Raw genomic sequence first — 20431 nt, forward strand, 5'->3', positions numbered from 1 at the left:
TGATAACTTGCTGCTTCCATGATTCTTTTTATCTTTGGACTTCAACAGTTTGATTATAACATATCTCAGTGTGGGTATTTCATCCTGTTTGGGAGTTCATTGACTCCTTGAATGTTTATATTCATGTCTTTTCATCAAATTTGGGAACTTTAGAGTCACTATTTCTTCAGATATTCTCTCTGCTTCCTTTTTTCTCTCTCCTTCTGGGACTCCCACAATGCCTAGGTTTGTTTACTTGGTGGTGCCCATAATATTCTTTTTTTATCCTTCTTGTTTCTCTAAGACTGGTAGTAATGCTCTTTCGTTTTTTATTTTAATAATTTGAATCTTCTCTCCTTTTATTTAGCTGAAGGTCTGTTCATTTTACTTCAGTCTTTTCTCTTTCTGTTTCTCAAACTCAATAATTTCCATTGACCTGCCTTCAAGTTTTCCAATTCTTTCTTCTGCCTGCTGAATCCTGCCTTTGAATCCTAGTGACTCTTTCAATTACTGTACTTCTCAGCTCCAGAATTTATTTTTGTTTCTTTTTAGGTTTTCTCCTTTATTAACATTTCCATTTTGTTCATACATTGCTTTATTGACTTTCTCCACATCTTTCTTTAGTTCTTTAGATACTTGTTTTAAGGTCTTTGTCCAGTAGATCTGCTTTGGGCCTTTTTTTAGGGATAGATTCAAAACTGGACATTTGATTCTAATAATGTGGTAACTCCGGAAATCAGATTTTCTCTCTTCCTCAGGATTTGCTGGGGTTTGTTTTTATTTTTTCAATTGCTGTAGGCTCTCTCTGTGCCAAGGGATCAGCCATTAAATTAGTTGATTTTCATATAGTAAACCAACCGACATTCTTTGCATAAATCTCAATTTTACATTTTTTGGATGTGATTAGCTAGTATTGTCTTGGTAATTTTTGTGTTTATATTCATAAGTGATGTCAGTCTATAGTTTTCCTTTATTGTGAGTCTCTGGTTTGACTTTCAGGATAATATTGGCCTCATAGACTGAGTTGGGAGTTATGACCATTTTTTATTTTTTGAAGAACAATTTGGAAAGGGAAAGTTTGTTATCAATTCTTTTATAAATGTTTGATAGGATGCAACAGTAAATATAACTGGGCCTGGGCTTTTATTTGTGCGAAATTTTAAGTGACTAATTCAATCCTTTTACTTATTGTAAAGGTAGTCAGATTTTCTATGTCGTGTTGATTTAAATTCAGTGGTTTGGTCTTTTTTGGAATTTGTCCATTTCATCTAAGTTATCTATTTTTTGAAATATAATTATTCATAATATTCTTTTTTTTATCCTTCTTGTTTCTCTAAGACTGGTAGTAATGCTCTTTCATTTTTTATTTTAATAATTTGAATCTTCTCTCCTTTTATTTAGCTGAAGTTCTGTCAATTTTGTTGATCTTTTTTAAAGAATCAACTTTTGTTTCATTGATTTTCAAAATGTTTTCCTATTCTATATTTCATTAATTTTTGCTTTAATATTTATTATGTTCCTTCTTCTGTTTTCTTTCAGTTTCGTTTTCTCTTTTTCTAGTTTCATATAGTGGAAAGCTATGATATTGGTTTAAGATCTTCTTTATGTGGGTGTTTATAGGTATAAGTTCTTTTAGGCAGTGTTTTAGTTGTATCTCACATGTCTTGATAAGTTGTGTTTTTTTATTCATCTCAAAGTATGTTATCACTTGTTATTTCTTCTTTGACTTGATTGGTTATTTAGCAGTGCATTGTATAATTTCTGTGTGTTTGTAAATTTCCCCAAATTCTTCCTACTTTTGATTTTTAACTTACTTCCATTATGATTAAAGAGTGCATTTTATTTGAATTAACTCATTCTAAATTTATTGAGTCTTATTTTATGGCCTGCCATATGGTGTCATGGATAATGTTCTATAGCAGGGAAGGCAGCTATGTATTTTGTCGTTGAATGGAGTGGTACATATATAAATATATTGTAATTGATTTATAGACTTGCTCAAGTCCTTTACATCATTGTTGAGTTTCTGCCTATTTTTCTATCCATTTTTGAAAGTGAGGTCCCCAATTATTAAAGTTGCCACAATTATTATTGAATTGCCTTTCTCAATTTTATCAATTTTTGCTTCATTGTGTATTGAAGCTCTGATTTTAAGTACATACCTGTTTATAAGTGTTCTGTCTTCCTGATGGATTTACCAATTTATCATTACAGAAAGACTCTGTTTATCTCTGGTAACAGTTTCCTCTTAAAATCTGTTTTTCTCTGACATCAATACAGCCATTTCATTGGTTATTTAGGAGCATTGTATTTAATTTCCACATATTTGTGACTTTCCCAAATCTCCTTCTCTTATTTACTTCTAATTTCCTTCCATGGCTGTCAGAAAACATACTTTCTGTAATTTCAAGCCATTTAAATCTATCCAGGCTTGTTTTATGGCCTAGTTGTAGTCTATTCTGTAGAATCTCTCATGTGCACTTGAGAAGGCTGTTCGTTCTGTTGGGTGGAGTACTCTATAGATTTCTATTAGATCCCGTTGGTTAATGGTGTTCTTCAAATATTTTGTATCATTGTTGATACTCTGCTTAGTTCATCACTTATTGAGAGTAGGGTGTTGAAATCTTCAGCTATTGTTGAATTTTATATTTGTCAGTTTTTGCGTCATCTGGGAAGAAGCACTAGCTCTGAGACGCTGAATTCTTTGTCCATGTTCTCCCATTTGCAGGACACTGGAAAGCAAAAGATCTCAGTGATCAGATGACATTTTCAAGACAGGTATTTGGGAATGGTTCTAAGATTTTTCAGATGATCTGGCACATGAGCATTGGTATTCAGATTCACTTTGATTTACTTTTATTTTTTTAAAGATTTTATTTAATTATTTGAGGTGGGGTGGAGAGCACAGAAGAAGAGTGAGAGGAAGATGCAGACTCCCCACGGAGCAGAGAGCCTGCCGTGGGATTTGATCCCAGGACCCCAAGACCATGACCTGAGCTGAAGGCAGGCACTTCACTGATTGAGCCATCCAGGTGTCCTTGACTTATTTTTAAACATAAACTGCATTTGTGGTTCTGTGATCACTGGTTTGTAATTTTCTTAGAAGTTAATTGTAATTGTCATCATTCACCCTGAGAATCTCAGGTGAGAATCACAGGCAAAGGTAGAGTCAGCTTTCTCCAGGACTCATGACTAACCAAGTAGCCACAGGCACTGGAAGAAATACAAGAGAAGCACACCTAGATTTGTCCTCACTGAAATACCTTCACCTGGGCCAAATTTACCTCTGTTTTTAATCTTTTCAAAGTTGTATTGCTTTGTAAAGAAAATATAGCTTCCTTCAGTCCTCCCTCAGTTTCCATTGAGAAGGGTCATGATAAGGACTATTTATTTTTTACAAAGTTAGGTATCAGTTTCCTAGAGGATTTCCCCAGTCTTAAATCAGATTGTAAGAATAGATCCATTTCTGGAACTGGATGATTTACTGTTTTTCATTCTCTTGGTACATCTGTCAGTCATCTGCAGAAACATCTCTCATTTTGTCAGCTGTCTTGGTCCTGCGTTGTGTTCCATTCCTTGCTGCAGGCACTGTCCTAGGTGCTGGTAGGAGAGCAATGGATGTAACTGGCACAGAGCTCATCCTGCTTAGCTCGCCCTCTTGAAAGGGAAGGGAATGTTAGGCAGACATCTTATAAACAAGTTGCTAACAGCATTGCTGGGCATTGTGAAAGAAGGTACAAGGTCTGAGAACAAATACCACAGGGATCTGAACATGGCCTGTAGGGTGTGGTGGGATTGGCGGGTCTGTAGGGATGAACGCCAAGGCTTTCGTACGTAATTATGTGCTCAGGTTATGCAGTCAGTTTACAGATATTTTTCTTTTTTTCTTTTTTTTTGTTATCTTTCATCAGTGTTTTTTTTAATATATATAAATTTTTTTAATTTATTTATTTTCAGTTTAACAGTATCATTATTTTTTCACCACACCCAGTGCTCCATGCAATCGTGCCCTCTATAATACCCACCACCTGGTACCCCGACCTCCCACCCCCGCCACTTCAAACCCCTCAGATTGTTTTTCAGAGTCCATAGTCGCTCATGATTCACCTCCCCTTCCAATTTACCCCAACCCCCTTCTCTCTAACTCCCCATGTCCTCCATGCTTTTTGTTATGCTCCACAAATAAGTGAAACCATTCAACAGATTAATGGATAAGGAAGATGTGGTCCATATACACTATGGAGTATTATGCCTCCATCAGAAAGGACGAATACCCAACTTTTGTAGCAACATGGACGGGACTGGAAGAGATTATGCTGAGTGAAATAAGTCAAGCAGAGAGAGTCAATTATCATAAAGATATTTTTCTTTGCCTTCTGTAGGTAAATATAATGGATTAGAACCTGTAAAATACCTTATTAAAACTATTCTCATTCTTCACATGAATGAAGTTTTGTAGAATTTTTTAATATAAGCTGCAACTAATGATGAAATTTTGCCAGGAGCCTGTGATTACAGTTAGGGTTCAGAGAGAGGTAGTGGGGCAGCCCCCCACCCATGGAGGCTTCATTAGACGCAGGACTCCCCTGGATTCTGTAAGTGCCCCCACTACTGATCACACTGATGAGTGCTGTGAACTACAGAGGGGGCTGGAGGCTCAGTCCCCTTTTAAATCAGTGAGAATCCCTGAAGAGATCCACTCGGGTCTAAGTTTGAAGAATAAGTTTTCCTTTCCCTGGACTAGAGCTGTCAGAACAGCAGAGGTTGGGGATGGTGCTAGAGGGCAGAAAGCTGGTAGGGGAGCATTGAGGTGGCCTGAGGTGCACTTGGAGTTCAAGGAAAAGGGGTACTGGAAATTATAGGGTGTTTGCCACATTACCTTTCTCATTGTGGTTTTCTTTCTTCTGGCATGTCCTTGAATTTTACTAGGAGTTGGAGAACATGTGTTTAGAAAGGCAAGCCCTTGGGCCCAGTAGAGAAGACATTCCGTCATAACAGCTCTAGAGTATTACCCCTTGGGGTATCTGAGTGAAGAGGAAGGTCCTCCATGTGCACAGGTCCTCCATGTGCACACTCCACAGTCCCAAGGGGTGGACATTCTGCTGTGGCCTGGAGTGTGTTCTCACCAGTTACCTGGCAGTGGTTTGGTTCTCCTTGCTCGACAAGCACAGGGGTCCTCTGAGAATCCAGATGTCTTGATCTTGGGTAACACTGGCTCTAAAGTGAGCCTCTTGCACAAGCAGACTGTCTTCATGAGATAGATTCAAACTCCCCCGATACCAGGACATGCTGGTTGTGCATGCTTTTGTTGACGTTTAAGCAAAAACATGCATTAGTATGAGGTGGGCAACAAGCTGCAGAAACTGACAGCTGTTCTCAGCAAGTGCTTGTGCGTGCTGTGTTTGCAGTCCATTTAATTAAAGTTTTCTTTTATCCCCATTTTATATATGGAGAAACTGAGGCTTAGCACTGGTATGTGGTGGGGTGAGGTTTCAACCCCTGGACTCCCTGATGTCCCAGTCTCTGCCCTTTTCCTCTGCACCATATTACACTCTTCTTGGTATAAAGATGCTCAGAACAGAAAATATAAGCAGGTTCTAAAACTTCCCATGTAAGCTGAGCCTGATTCCCATGTAATCTCTTCATCTGTGGGGTGATCTTTGCCTCTATGTGTGAGTCCATTAACAGCCTTGGCATCTGGTTGTGCTCCCTGCATCCGGCCCCACCAGGATATGCCTTATAGCAAGTTGAAGACTGGGCCGTTCTCTTGGGCCTCCCACCAGCTCCTGAACCTGCTGCCATGTATGACTTCACCACAGCTGCATCATTCAAGCCAGGCGGAAGCCAGTGTGAGCATCCAGATCTGCTCCACCCTCGGTGGGATGCAGTGCCCTTCTATACCCCAACCCCTGGGGCTTGTGCACGCACTCTTCCACATAGACCTGCATGATCATGACTCCTCAAGGGTGATAACAGATACAGAATGACAGCCTTAAACCCCTTCACCCTAAACTGAGATGTTCTGGCAAACCCAGGGGCTGGTCTCCTGGGGCCTCTGGCCTCTGGGTGCAGGCATGTTTCTGCACAGGGCTGTTTAACAGACAGAGTCGTTTCAGTAGGAGGTGCATATCCTTTGGATTTCCTAGCTTCCCTGAAACCCCTCTGATGATAGCTCAGGACTCTCACCTTCACTGGGTCAGCACCTGCAAGAGGCAGGGAGCATGTCAGTCTCATCCACACTGCGTCCCAGGCCAAAGAAGTGCCCACCCTTGTTAGATATATAGTCAACATGAATATGCAGGTTGGTGTCTCTGCTTTGCTACTTTGAGCCAGTTAATATACTTATTTAATATTTTATTTTAATAAAATAAATATTAATTTATAATTAATAAAATTTATAATTAATTTAATAAAATAAATATTATTTTATTTGATGTATATTCTCGGTCCCAAAATGTGAATACTACAGATTCCTGGGGATTAAATGAGGTAGTTCAGATGATACACTGCATGCTTAAGAGTTCATTGCAATTGTTGTGGCTCAAGCAGTAGAAAGCTCTTGCCCTTGAACTTTCTAGTTCAGTGGCAGCCTTAAGGATGATACCCAGGGAAATAGTTGGTTACTTTTAACCAATCCTTACAATTTTGATTCTCTTTGCTTCTTACATTTTCCTGCTTTTCCTTCTTTGTTCCCTCTTTATTTCCATATAAATGCCCTGGTACCACATCCCCCTGCCCCCACCACAGTTTCATAGAATATCAGGACACTATGGGATCAGGGAGTTTGATAGGGATTGTGTCTGTACATTGCTTTGGGGAAATCACGATAAGCCTTTTTCAGTCCATGAACATGAGATCTCTTTCCATTTTCTGATATCTTCTTTAATTTTTTTCAGCAACATTTTATAGTTTTCAGTATACACGTCTTTCACCTCCTTGGTAAAATTTATTTCTCAGTATTTTATTCTTTTTGATGCTGTTAGAAATGGAAGCGTTTTTCTTATTTTCCTTTTCAGATTGTTCATTGTCCGTGTATAGAAACAACTGATTTTCATGTGTTCATTTTGTGTCCTGCAACTTTGCTGAATTCATTGATTTGTTCTAACAGTTTTTTGTGTTAGGGAGGATCTTTATAGTTTTCTACATATAAGATCATGTCATCTGCAAACAGAAATACCTTGACTTCTTCCTTTTCAGTTTGGGTGTCTTCTACTTCTTTTTCTTGCCTAATTTTCTCTAACTAGGACTTCTAATACTCTATTGAATAGAAGTGGTGAAATCAGTCCCTTTTGTCTTGTTCCTGATCTTAGAGGAAAAGCTTTCAGTTTTTCACTGTTGAGGATGATGTTTGCTCTGGATTTGTCAGATGTGGCCTTTATTATGTTGAGTTTCCTTCTATTCCTGTTCTTATTTAATGTTTTTACCATGTTAATGTATGGAATTTTGTCAGCCATTTTTTCCCCACATCATTTGAGATGATCATGTGGGTTTTTTCTCCTCGTTCTGTTGACCAGACATTTTTATGAAGCCAAATTATATGCACATTGGAGAAACAAAATCAGTAAAACTTTGTTCACCTTTTCGGGAATTGGCTAACTAGAAGATGGACATTTTGCCATTAATATTATTAAAAACCTAAATGTTATACCCAACTCTGGCAAAGACCAGCAACTCCTTTCCTTTGTTAAATATTTTCTTTGTAATTCTCCCATTATTTCCCATTATGTGCTGTGTACAAGTGGTAAATATTAGTTGGCTAATTGGATGTTTGAGCTGCTTATGAAGTTTGAGGATTCTTAGTAAGTGCCGGTAATAAACAGCTTTCCATATAAATGGTGAATTAGTATGTATGGAGTAGAAGACCCTGTTTTAAAGGCAACCGTGGAAGGCAGGGACACAGCTTGAATTGACTTCCACAAAGAGCCAGGGCTTTTTAATTTAGGAAGAAACCATGAGACTGTATGGATGAAGTGATAATAATATCTGGGATGATTTGCTTTGAAATAACCTTGTGGGAGTGGGAGGAAGAAGGTGTAAAAATGAAGCAAGAGTGACAATATGTTAAGTTCATTATACATTCTCTGTATTTCTGTATCTCTCTGAGATTTCTCATAATAAAAATTCAAAAGAACTCACTATGTATTAATGATGTTGCAGCTATATATCAAAATATTATTTAGCCATTAACACTTATGAAGAATTTTAATGATGTGATACAAGAAAATCAAGAAGTCAGTCTTCCTAATAAGATGTGGGCATGCACAGACACGCAAATATATTGGAAGAAAGTCAAAACCTTAATTGTGGTTACCCTTGGTTAAGGTGGAATTTGGGGTAATTTTCATTCTGTCTACCTTCTAAACTTTCTACAGAGAGTAAGAGAAAAATATAATTTCCTTTTCTTTCTCAAGGTACAGCTAACAATCAGTGTGATAGCAGTTTGGCGTACAATGTAACGATTCGGCATTTCTGTACACTGCTCAGTGCTCATGGTGACAAGTGTTCTCTTAATCCCCTTTATATCACCCATGAGGAAAATATACTTTCTGAAAAAAACATTTTTGAAAGAAAGGAAACAAATATGTATTGTGCAAATTAGTGTAGCATTCGTTCCAGTTCATCGATTTCCATGAAATTGCTCTGGTTGGTGATTAGATAAACGTCTATGAGGCTACTAATCTTGAGCTGTGGACATGTGTTTGGCTTTCGCTGCCCTGTACTCTGCCCTGGAGTCTCTCTTTGTTGGGGTGTGTGCAGGTGAAGTCGTGGGCAAAAAGCAGTCAGCAAAGCCGTTTCACTCATTGTTACCTTCCGTTAAGCATGTCCATTTTAACAAGAATTTCCATCTGATTTTAGTGAGCTGGACATGATTTCCACAAGGGTGATGGATATTAAGCTTCGGGAAACTGCAGAAGGCCTTGGGGAGGACAGCACAGGTAAGGCCCTCATTTCTTCTTCTCTGGGAAGAGCCCATGTCTGGTTGCAGGCCAGGGAGAGAGGCTGACAGAGCCAAGCCTTTGGATTATGTGTGTGGCAGGGCGGGGGGGCGGGGGTTCAGTTCATACTGTGTTCAAATACCCCATGCCCTTCCTACGGTGATGAGAGAGCATATCCAGATGATTTCAAGCCACTCAGGGCAGTACCCCTGAGTATCACCTCATACTTGTCAAATACAGGCTTTTAAAGTCACTTTACTCATTCCTGGAGGTAAATCTGTCCCCACGTTTGTTTGACTTGAAAGCAATGGAATTATTTATCACCTAAGAACATCCAGAGGATCTACTGGTGGTTGGAAAAAGTATGAGATGGCCTGATCATGCAGAAGAAATAATATTATTAAGAAAGAGCCTTTGATCTCTCTTTTATGGCTTTTATTCTCCTTTAGAGACCTTTATTATACCCCTTACTGAGCTAAATTCCAGGTCCATGACTCATGATCTCATTACATGTTCTAAGAGTTACCCAGTTATGTGATTGGTTCACTGTTATCTGTCAGTTGTTATTTGTGTTTTGATAGAGTTGTAAAATTGGCATTAAAAAACACCGATCGGGGCGCCTGGGTGGCTCAGTGGGTTAAGCCGCTGCCTTCGGCTCAGGTCATGATCTCAGGGTCCTGGGATCGAGTTCTGCATCGGGCTCTCTGCTCAGCAGGGAGTGTGCTTCCTCCTCTCTCTCTCTCTGCCTGCCTCTCTGCCTACTTGTGATCTCTCTCTGTCAAATAAATAAATAAAATCTTAAAAAAAAAAAAACTTAAAAAAAAAAAAACACCGATCCTTGGACAACATACCTTTTTCCTAGATTAGCCATTTATACTCACCTTATTTCAGTAACAAAGGTCTCCATCACTGTCTTGTTTAAGGTTAAAATGCTAGTAATGATTTTCTTTGATATAGTCCCAGAGGAACAACTTCCATTAGTACTAAATCCTACATGCTAACCTTTAGCTTCAGATATTAAAATTTCATTAAAGATGCTATTTCATATATTATAGACAGATTTTCCTTATTATCCCATATTAGAACTACTTTTCCTCTGTCACATATTGATAGACACCAAATAGGCCTAAATACAAGGTGAGGTTTTAAAAATTAAATGTAAGAGAAAATGGAATTCAAAACTTCTCGTATTCCAAGATATTGAATTATTAATTAAACAAGAAAATATTCTTTGAATATGTGTTTCCTTAGTATGAAACAGCCTCCATAATCACCAGTTTTGGATATTTACAGAGGTTACCATGAGGAATCAGTTTTTAAAAAGAAAAAGAGAAACTAAGTATTCTTTTTTCCGAATAAGTGAACTAAATTATTCACATCAACCCCTTTGCTAAAATTTAAAATTCTAGATAAGCTTCAACAAATGGTGTTGGGAAAAGTGGACAGCCACATGCAAAAGAATGAAACTGGACCACTTTCTTTTACCATGTACAAAAATAAACTCGAAATGAAGAAAATGTGAGACCTAAAACCATAAAAATCCTAAAACAGAGCACAGGCAGTAATCTCTTTGACATTGGCCATAGCAACATTTTTCTAGATACATGGGGAAGGGAAATAAAAGCAAAAATAAACTGTTGGGACTTCATCAAAATAAAAAGCTTTTGCATAGCAAAGGAAACAATCACCAAAACTAAAAGACAACCTACTGAATGGGAGAAGATATTTGTAAATGATATATCCAGTAAGGGGTTAGTATCTAAAATATATAAAGAACTAATACAACTCATTACCCCCCAAAAAACAAATAATCCAGTTAAAAATGGACAGAAGACATGATATCTGATTTTGAACTTCTGTTCAAAGAAGACCTCTAGATGGCCAACAGATACATCAAAATATACTAAACATAACTTATCATCAGGAAAATGCAGATCAAAACTATAATGAAATATCACCTCATACCTGTCAGAATGGCTAAAATCAAAACCATAAGAAACAGTAAGTGTTGGTGAGGATTTAGAGAAAAAGGAGCCCTTGTGCATTGTTGGTAGGAATGCCAACTAGTATAGCCACTGTGGAAAACAATATAGAGGTTCCTCAAAAAATTGAAAATAGAACTACCCTGTGATCCAGGAATCACACTACTGGTATTTATCCCCAAATACAAAAACATTAAGTCAAAGGGATACATGCACCCCCGTGTTTATTGTGACATTATTTGCAATAGCCAAACTTTGGAAACAGCCCAAGTGTCCACCAGTTGATGAATGGGTAAAGAAGATGTGGTTTACATAAATGTGCACACACACACACACACACACACACACACAGGAATATTAGTCATAAAAAGGAATGAAATTTTGCCATTTGCAACAACATGGATAGAGCTAGAAAGTATAATGCTAAGCAAAATAAATCAGTCAGAGAAAGAAAAATACCATATGATCTCACTCCTTTCTTAAAGAAACAAAACAAACAAGCAAGGGGGGTGCAAAAGAGAGAGGGAAACAAACCAAGAAACAGATTCTTTTTTTTTTTTTTTTAAAGATTTTATTTATTTGTTAGAGAGAGAGAGAGCACAAGCACAGACAGACAGAGTGGCAGGCTAGAGGCAGAGGGAGAAGCATGCTCCCAGCCAAGCAAGGAGCCTGATGTGGGACTCGAATCCCAGGATGCTGGGATCATGACCTGAGCTGAAGGCAGCCGCTTAACCAACTGAGCCACCCAGGCGTCCCAAGAAACGGATTTTTAACTACAGAAAATAAACTGATGGATACCAGAGGGGAGGTGGCTGGGGGGTGGGGAAAATAGGGGATGGGGATGAAAAAGTACACTTATCTTTAACCCACTGAGCCACCCAGGCGCCCCGAAAAAGTACACTTATCTTGATGAAGAAAAATACACTTGATCTTAGCCAAAAGGCCGAGAAGTGATTCCTGATGAAGAAAAATAAAATGATTTAAAAATTCTAGATAAGGGGCGCCTGGGTGGCTCAGTGGGTTAAAGCCTCTGCCTTCGGCTCAGGTCATGATCCCAGGGTCCTGGGATCGAGCCCTGCATCGGGCTCTCTGCTCGGCAGGGAGCCTGCTTCCTCCTCTCTCTCTGCTTGCCTCTCTGCCTACCGGTGATCTCTGTCTGTCAAATAAATAAATAAAATCTTTAAAAAAAAAAATTCTAGATAAGAAAAATCTTTTTAAAAGTAAGAAATAAGAAGGTCAGAATTGAAAAAGAAATGGTAATCCAGAAAGATAAATGAGCATAGAAGCCACTTTTGCTCTCAGATCATTTACCAATCTTGGAAGTTTTGAAATTTCATTTTCACATCTTCATGGAGTGGTAGATGAGGCAATGGGTCAGATATCAAAGTACAGGTCCATTCCAGGTGGGCCGTCTATGAGACGACCCTCCTGAAAATAAGTTGGGAGCCCAAGGAGCAATAAAATCTGAGTAATTGTGAACCAGGGGTAAGTCAACCCTTTATAGATTTGTAGCTTGAGTTTGCATCACTTGGGTAATTTAGAGAATCTCAGCCCTTGAACTTGGCTAATATTATTCTTGGTCTGGATATGACCATAGGTACCTTATAGAATCAAGCAATCTTCTCCGAAGAAAGGTGCCTTCTATCTAGACTTCAAATTATTAAAGAAAATGTTTTAAGCTCCATGACAAACATATAGTCAGTGATGATCAAGCATATAAAGCAGTAGGGCACTATGAATGAGAACTGACACATTTTGGGTTCAGTTATGTCTCACCAGAAGTCATAGTTTGAAGTCCTAACCCCTAGTGGCTCAAAAAATGCCCTTATTGGGTCATTGAAGATATAATTAGTTAAGAGAAGGTCATACTGGAGGATGGTGGGCCCCTAATCCACTACGACTGATACCCTTATAAAAAGGGAAAATATGGACACAGACACACATAGGGAAAACACCGTATGAAGATGAAGTCAGATCAGGGTGATGGCATCTACACACCAAGGAATGCCAGCAGTTCCCAGCAAATCACCAGAAGTCAGAGGAGATGGAACAGATTTCCCTGTCACAGTGACTTGAAGTAAACTGCCAAAAACACCTTGACCTCAGACTTCTAGCCTCCAGAACTGAGACTCCAGAGCAACTCTGCCGTTGAAGCTGCTTGGTTCGTGGTACTGTTCCAGCAGCCCTAGCAAACTCATATACAGCAGAAACAAGAGAAGCAGACACTCAAAGACATCAAATATCAGAACTATCAAATATGTGCTATAAAACAATTGTACACAGTATATTCAAAGACAATTTTTTAAAAGTTTGAAAGTATCTGGAAGGAACCAGAAACTATAAAAGGTGTCATAGCCAGTGCTCAAAGGCAAGAGAGAGAAATAAAAGGGATACACGTGAAAGGAAGAAATAAAACTATCTTTATTTGCAGATGACATGATTATATGAAATGTCAAAAAAGTACTTAGATCTCTCAAGTTTAGTGAGACTGTTAGATGTCAGGTCAAAGTACAAATATCAATTGTATTTCTCTGTAACTAGCAATAAACGATTGAAAAACTAAATTTTCAAAAGTATCATTTACAATAGCACAAATAAAATACTTTGGTATATATCTGACCAAATATATGCAGGCTCCACATACTGAAAAATACAAAAAAGAGTTGCTTAAAGAAAGTCCTAGATCAGCAAAGACCTAAATACATGGAGTGGCATATTAAGCGTTATGGACTGAGTATCTGATTTCCCCCCAAAGCTCATATGTTAAAGTCCTAACCCCTCCATGTGATGATATTAGGAGGTGGAGCCTCTGGCAGGTAGGTCATGAGCGTGGAGCTCTCAGGAATGGAATTAGTGCCTTTATCAGAAGGGGCCAGAGAGCTACTTGCTTTCTTTCTGCCACGTGAGGGCACAGCAAGAATTTGCGGTCAGCAGCCCATGAGGGGGCTCCCAACAGAGCCCCACCATGCTGGTTCCCTGATTGCAAGCTTCTCATCTCCAGAGCAGCAAGAAATGAATTTCTGTTACTCATAAGCTACCCAGTCTATGGTACTTTATTATAGAAGTCTGAATGGACTAAAACCACATTTATGGATTGGAAGACTCGGTGTTGCTACAATGTCAGTTCTCCCCCAAACTGAGCTTCAGAATGGTGCATTCATACCTTTGGGGGAGAGGAGACTGTTTATACATCCGCTGGGGAAGGCTGGACATGGTTCAGCAAGCGTGAAGACCAAGGATCATTCATTTGATTTCCATGAAAAGTCAAAGATTTTTTTATTTAGGAAGAAACCAGATCCATTGGATGAAGTGATCATAGTATCTGGGAGGATTTGCTTTGAAATAACCTGACAGGGATGGGAAGGAGGAGGAGGAATAAAATGAAACAATCAAAATCCCAGCGGGATATTTTTCCAGCATTGACAAGCTGATCCCAAAATTTACATGAAACAGCAAGAGAACTAGAATAGTGAAAACAATTTGGACAAAGAACAAAATTGGAAAACTCCTATTACCTGATTTCGAGACTTACTGTAAAGCTGCAATAATGAAGCCAAGTGCAGTACTGACAAAAGGATGGATTCGTGCAGATAGAGCACAGGCCAAAAACAGACCCATCCGTGCAAATATGGTCAAGTGGTCTTTGACAAAGAAAGAGCACTGATTCAGTGGAGAGAGGGTTGTCTTTTCAACAAAGGGTGCTAGAAGAAATTGAACATCTGGATGGGGAAAAAAAAAAGAACTTTCACCTACACCTACAGACGACATACAAGTAAACTTAAAATATATCATAGGCATAAATGTAACACTATGAAACCTTTCAAAGAAAACATAGAAAATGTAGGTGACCTAGAATTACATAGAATTCTTAGATAGGACACCTCCATCCCTAACTTGGACTTCATTAAAATTTAAAAAATTTCTCTGTGAAAGACCCTGTTAAGAAAATGAAAAGACTAGTCACAGCCTGGGAGGCGATATTTTTAAGTCATCCTTGACAAGGGACTTGTGTTTAGAACTCTCAAAATTCAATAGTCGAAAACAAACAACTCAAATAAAAAATAGGCAAAGGTTCTAAAAGATGCTTTACCCCAGAAGATACACAGATGGCAAATGAGCTCATGAAAAAGTGCTCAACTTTTAGTTAATGCAAGTCGAAACTACTATATTACTGTACACCTGTTAGAATATCCAAACAGAAACAACACCGCTGCTGACAGCAGCAGGTGCTGGAGGATTCAGGGAAATTGGAAATTGGAAATTGGAATCCTCATACTGCTGTTGAGAATGCAGAAGGGTACAGCCGCTTTCAAAAATATTTCAGCATTTTCTTGTCAAATTAAATATATCTTTAGTCTGTGATCCAGCAGTCCTGCTCCTAGGTATTAACCTAAGAGAAATGAAAACTTAACGTCTACACAGAAAACTTTAACAAGAGGCGCCTAGGTGACTCAGTTGGTTAAGCCTCCGAGTCTTGATTTCAGCTCCAGTCATGATCTCAGGGTGGTGAGAATGAGCCCCATTGTCCAGCTTGGCTCAGGGTGGAGTTTGCTTGAGATTCACTCTCTCCTTCTCCTTCCCCTCTCCCCATCCCCTCACTCGTAGTCTCTCTTTCTTTCTTAAAAAAAAAAAAAAAAAAAGGAAACCTATAACAACTTTATTCGTAATTGCCAAAAACTGAAGTGAATCCAGATGTCCTTCAGCTTGCTCAATGTTTAAATAAAGTGGTCTTTCCCTACAATGTACTTGGCAGTAATAAGGAACAAACTACTGATGGATGTAACTGCATGGGTGAGTCTCTAATGTGTAGTGCTGAGAAGAAGAACCCAGAATCAAAAGGACACATACTATATGATTCCATCTATATGACATTCTGGAAAAGGTACAACTATAGGAACAGAGAAGCTATCAGTGGTTTCTAGAGGTGAAAGCTAGGGGACAGGTTTGGCTACAAAAGGACAGTATGAAGAGTTGTGGTAAAGTTTTATATCTTGAGATAATTATGAAGCTCTATATGTCCCCCCAAAAAAGTGAATTTTACTATGTAATTTTTTTTTAAGAGACAGAAAGAGGGAGAGGGAGAGAAAGAATCCCAAGCAGGCTCCACACCTAGCACGTTGCGCAACACGGGGCTCAAACTCACGAACCTGAGATCATGACCTGAGCCGAAATCAAGAGACGTTCAACTGACTGAGCCACCCAGGCAGTCTGGCTTTACTGTATAATTTCTAAAATAACTTTTTAAAAAATGACATACCAGATTTGAAAACCATCAAATGGCTTTTTTAGAACTGTTACAATTAGAAATTCAGTGGATGAGTTTAACAGCAGAATCTATCAGCTCAGGATAGACCAATCACAAGAAGGTATACAGAATGTAGCACTGAATGGTAAAATGATGGGAGGTACAGAAAAGTATAAGAGGCACAAAAATAAGTGAAAGAATAGAACATACACATGACCATAGTCTCAAGGGAGGAGAGAATAGCAGGGAATCTTCTGGAACAGATTTTTTAAAATGATGACCTGACCCACAGATTTAAGAAATCAAATGAACCCCAAGAGGAATAAATAAAAGGAAATCCATATACAGTGAAAATGTAGAAAATCAAAGACAAAATGAAAAATCATTCTGAAAAAAAAAGATGACCTTCAAAAGAGCAGGAGCTGACAACTGACTTCTCGACTGCACAATGGAAGCTGCCAAACAGTGAAATAATCTTTCAGTATTATTGAAAGAATAACTTAGAAAAAAATAACTGCCAACCTAGAAAGTTATACCTAAGAAAAATATATTTTAGGCATGAAGGAGGTATAAAGCCATTTTCAGACAAACAGAAACTGAATTTGTCCTCAGCAGACCCTCCCAAACCAGATTCCAAAGGAAAATTGTCCTAGATGGAAGGTCTGGAACACAAGAAGAATAACAAGCAAGGAAAATGAGAAACAAGCAGACACATCTAAATGAACATAGAAGAGTATCTTCTGGGTTTTTCAAAGAATGAAAACAATAGGGCATATAAATAGGATTGAAGTATTCTAAGTTCCTTGTTTTGTTCTACAATAGAATGCATAGCATAGTTTCAAGGTAACTACTGGACAAAACAGACATTAAAGGCATAGCTTACAAATTTGTGGTGGGAAGAGTGGAATAACTTTTAAAAGTCAGCTAATCCAAAGACAACAAGAAGAGGAGATTACGGAAAAGTATTAAGATGTAGACTTGTTTTTATTAACATAGCAGTAGTTACAGTAAGTGTAAGTAGACTAATTACAATAATTGTTCCAGTTAGAAGTTAAAGATCATCAGACTGGATTTCTAAAACTTACGTCCTAGGTAGAAGGATTCAGAAAATCTGAAAGTAAAAGGATAGAAAAACATGCATCTTGTAAATACTAGGAGAAAGGAAGCTCAGTAGATACATTAAAAGCAGTCAAAATAAAATTTAAGGCAAAAAGCATCACTAAAGGTAAAGAGGGCCATATCACATCTCCATCAGCAACTGATAGAACAAATGTATTAAAAATTAGTAAAGGTACAACATACCTACCCAGCATAATTAAAAAGAAAAAAGTCTTGTTCTAATGGACACATACAGAACATTGGCAAACATACATTATTGTCGAGCACACTGGGGACATTTACAAATTTATGGTAAGCTGTAAAGCAAATCTTAACACATTTGAATGGTTTCAAATCACCCAGATACTCACTGATCACAGAGCACTTAAGCTGGAAATCAATAACAGAAAGATACTAAGAAAATCTCCAAATGCTTGGAAATTAAGATCCACTTATCTAAATAACCTTTAGGTCTAAGAAGGTTTTATAATGGAAATTAGAAAATATTTCAACAATATTTTAGTAATAATGAAAATATATCAAAACTTGGAACTAATGAATCATTGAATACTACATCAAAAACTAATGATGTACTCTATTCTGGCTAATTGATCATGATAATAAAAAGATAATAAAGAAAGAAAGAAACATCGTCCATGCTGTTAAAAAATGTGGATGCAGCTAAAAGGAATTTAGGGAGAAATGTATTGCCTTAAATATATATACTATAAAAAGAAGCCTAAAAATTAATTAGCTAAGTTGTTTAAAAAGATAGCACAGTAAATCTGAAGAAAATAGAAGAAAAGAATAACGATAAGAACAGAAATGAATAGAACAAAAAGATAAACATTCAACAGAGAGAATTAACAAAGCCAACATGCTCATCATGCCCCTCCCCTGCTCTATTTTTCTCAAATAACATCTTTTTTTTTTTAAAGGAATCTTACAAAATTGTTTACTTATAAAACCAATAAATTGTTTTAGGAAGTGTTCAAGATATGTTTGACATATCCTGGTGATCTCTGATGTCACATCTTTCTGTTGTTTATCATAAATATTCAGAAGGAAAGGAATGAAGTTCCCTGAGCTGGTCATGTGACGTCACAGGATCCTAAACGTGATAGAATTTGTGGGTGAGAATAAAGGAAGCATCAGAGAAGAGATCACAAAATGTTTCAAAGTGTCATAAATTCTAACAATCCAGGAAGCATAGCACAGCGGGGGGGATCAGTGCTGCCACCACCGTTTGACGTTTTCTTTTCCACCACAAGTTGTCAGCTCCTCCTGGCGTCTGGCATTCCAGTGAGCACCATGAGGCTGGGTCTCCTCTGATTGTCCTTGGTGCACACATTCATGAGAAATGAAGCAGTTGAGGATTATTCAGAAAACTAATTTGAGCTAACACATGGCCTTTACCTCACCAGGTCTTTTGGCTTTCAGCTCTGTATATTTTAGATATAAAAACTTGCTCTTGTTTGTACAGTAGACTGTTACTCAGCAATTTAAAAAAGAAGCATGTGAGGGTGTCCAGGCGGCTCAGTTGGTTAAGCATCCTACTCCTGATCTTGGCTCAGGTCATGATCACAGAGTTGTGGGATCGATTTTTTCAGATGTGCAAAAGCAGTTGTCTATGTACTTCACGTACTTCTGTGTGGAAAAAGGACTTCCCAGGAGTAAGTAATGGATGCATGGTGCACACCTCACACGTGCTCAGCAAGTAACCACATGCATTCTTTCTGCATAGGAAAGAAAAAGTCCAAGTTTAAGACATTTAAGAAGTTCTTCGGGAAAAAGAAGAGAAAGGAATCGACGTCTTCCACCGGAAATAGCACCTGGAAACAAAGTCAGGCGAAAAGTGAGGTGATTGCCATCGAGTCGGGGCCAGTAGGATATGACTCAGAGGATGAGCTTGAGTAAGTTACCCCATCCATCCTTCAGGCTCCTGTGCCCCAATAAGCCGGTGGGAGTGTGGGAGGACCCAGATACTCTGTCTTGGTGTCCTACTAACTGGCTGGATTTCTGAGTCTCTTTCTCTTCTAGGGAATTCCACTGGAGGTTCTTCCAGGGAAGTTGTATTTTCTGTCTTTTTATATATAGGGATGGAGAAGGTTGAGGGAAAACATTATACGTACCTATGTGCCAAGTGCTGTGTTTATTAAAAGTCTCCAATCACTGTGGGAGAGGAGGCCAGAACTACCATCTTATAAGTAAGCAAACCAAGCTCTAGAGAAGTTTTGGAGAACTTGCCCATTGCCCTGCAAGTGAAAGCTGTAAGATTAGGACACAAGCCATGATTTTATATGACTTAACACTCTTTTGAAGGCATAGAATATACCAGGAAAATACATCTCTCTAAGCCTGAACTTTGAACTATCTAATAAGAAAATTTTCCATTAGAAGGAGAGAGGGGTGGGGGAAAGTCTTGGAAAAATCATTCAAAATTCTTGTTGGATACAATAGAATCAATAGGTATGAAAACTTGGGGGAAATCTAGTGAAGTAATCCTTATTTCTAGAATTAGTACGTCACCAAAATATAGTTGCAGTATGCCTGATTCAGTGATTCCAGAAGTCACTTCTATGAATAAAAGGGGGGAGAAAACAGATTTGTTGCCATGCAACAAACATAGTTTGTTTCCACAGAAGGTATAATGACCCTTGGGATGGGGGAACAGACCCGGCTAGGACAGGGTCACAAGTTTCAGGATCCCGGTATTGCAGGATCCCGGTCCCCTTCTTCTCCCCCCAGCTCCTTGCCGGCTTTAGAGGAGTAGAAATTGCGTTGACCACTTGGTGGCACCAAATGACTGAAGTGGAAAGATTCAAGTTTTTTTTTCTTTCGGGGTTTTTGGTGGGTTTTTTGTCTTTCCTGGTGCTGGCAGGGAGCCGAAAGGACCCACGTTACACTTCATCAAGAGCGTGGAGGACGGGCGGTGCACGCATTTTTTAAGACAGTGTGCTCCAAATTATGGGGGAGCAAGACATTATCATGATAATCCTGCTGATTAGTAAATGTCTTCACTGGACCAGCCCCAGGGAAATTATAACACTCACTCACCACCCATGCCCTGTCTCTTGACCCGAACACAGTGGCCCTTCCAACCAGAGAACAGGACCACAGCAGTGCGGGGAGCAGGGTGTGTGTGTCTGTACATTTGTCAGAAATGACCTCTCTACCTATGTGTCTCCTCA

The 20431-nt window shown here is 38.6% G+C and overlaps 1 protein-coding gene across 7 annotated transcripts in view; it reads left to right on the forward strand.

The window, feature by feature from the left end:
• The window catches only part of CRACDL (CRACD like), a 131121-nt gene that overhangs the window by 67547 nt on the left and 43143 nt on the right, over positions 1–20431 (forward strand). For all 7 annotated transcript variants that reach the window (XM_082746778.1, XM_082746783.1, XM_082746780.1 and 4 more), the window contains 2 exons: positions 8836–8915; positions 18985–19153. In XM_082746778.1, the coding sequence (XP_082602904.1) occupies positions 8846–8915; positions 18985–19153 (239 nt within the window). In that variant the 5' untranslated portion in view covers positions 8836–8845. The remainder of the gene's footprint in view (positions 1–8835; positions 8916–18984; positions 19154–20431) is intronic.

The sequence above is a fragment of the Mustela nivalis genome (genome assembly GCF_964662115.1).
Source record: "Mustela nivalis genome assembly, chromosome: 8".
In the NCBI taxonomy this organism is placed as follows: Eukaryota; Metazoa; Chordata; class Mammalia; order Carnivora; family Mustelidae; genus Mustela; species Mustela nivalis.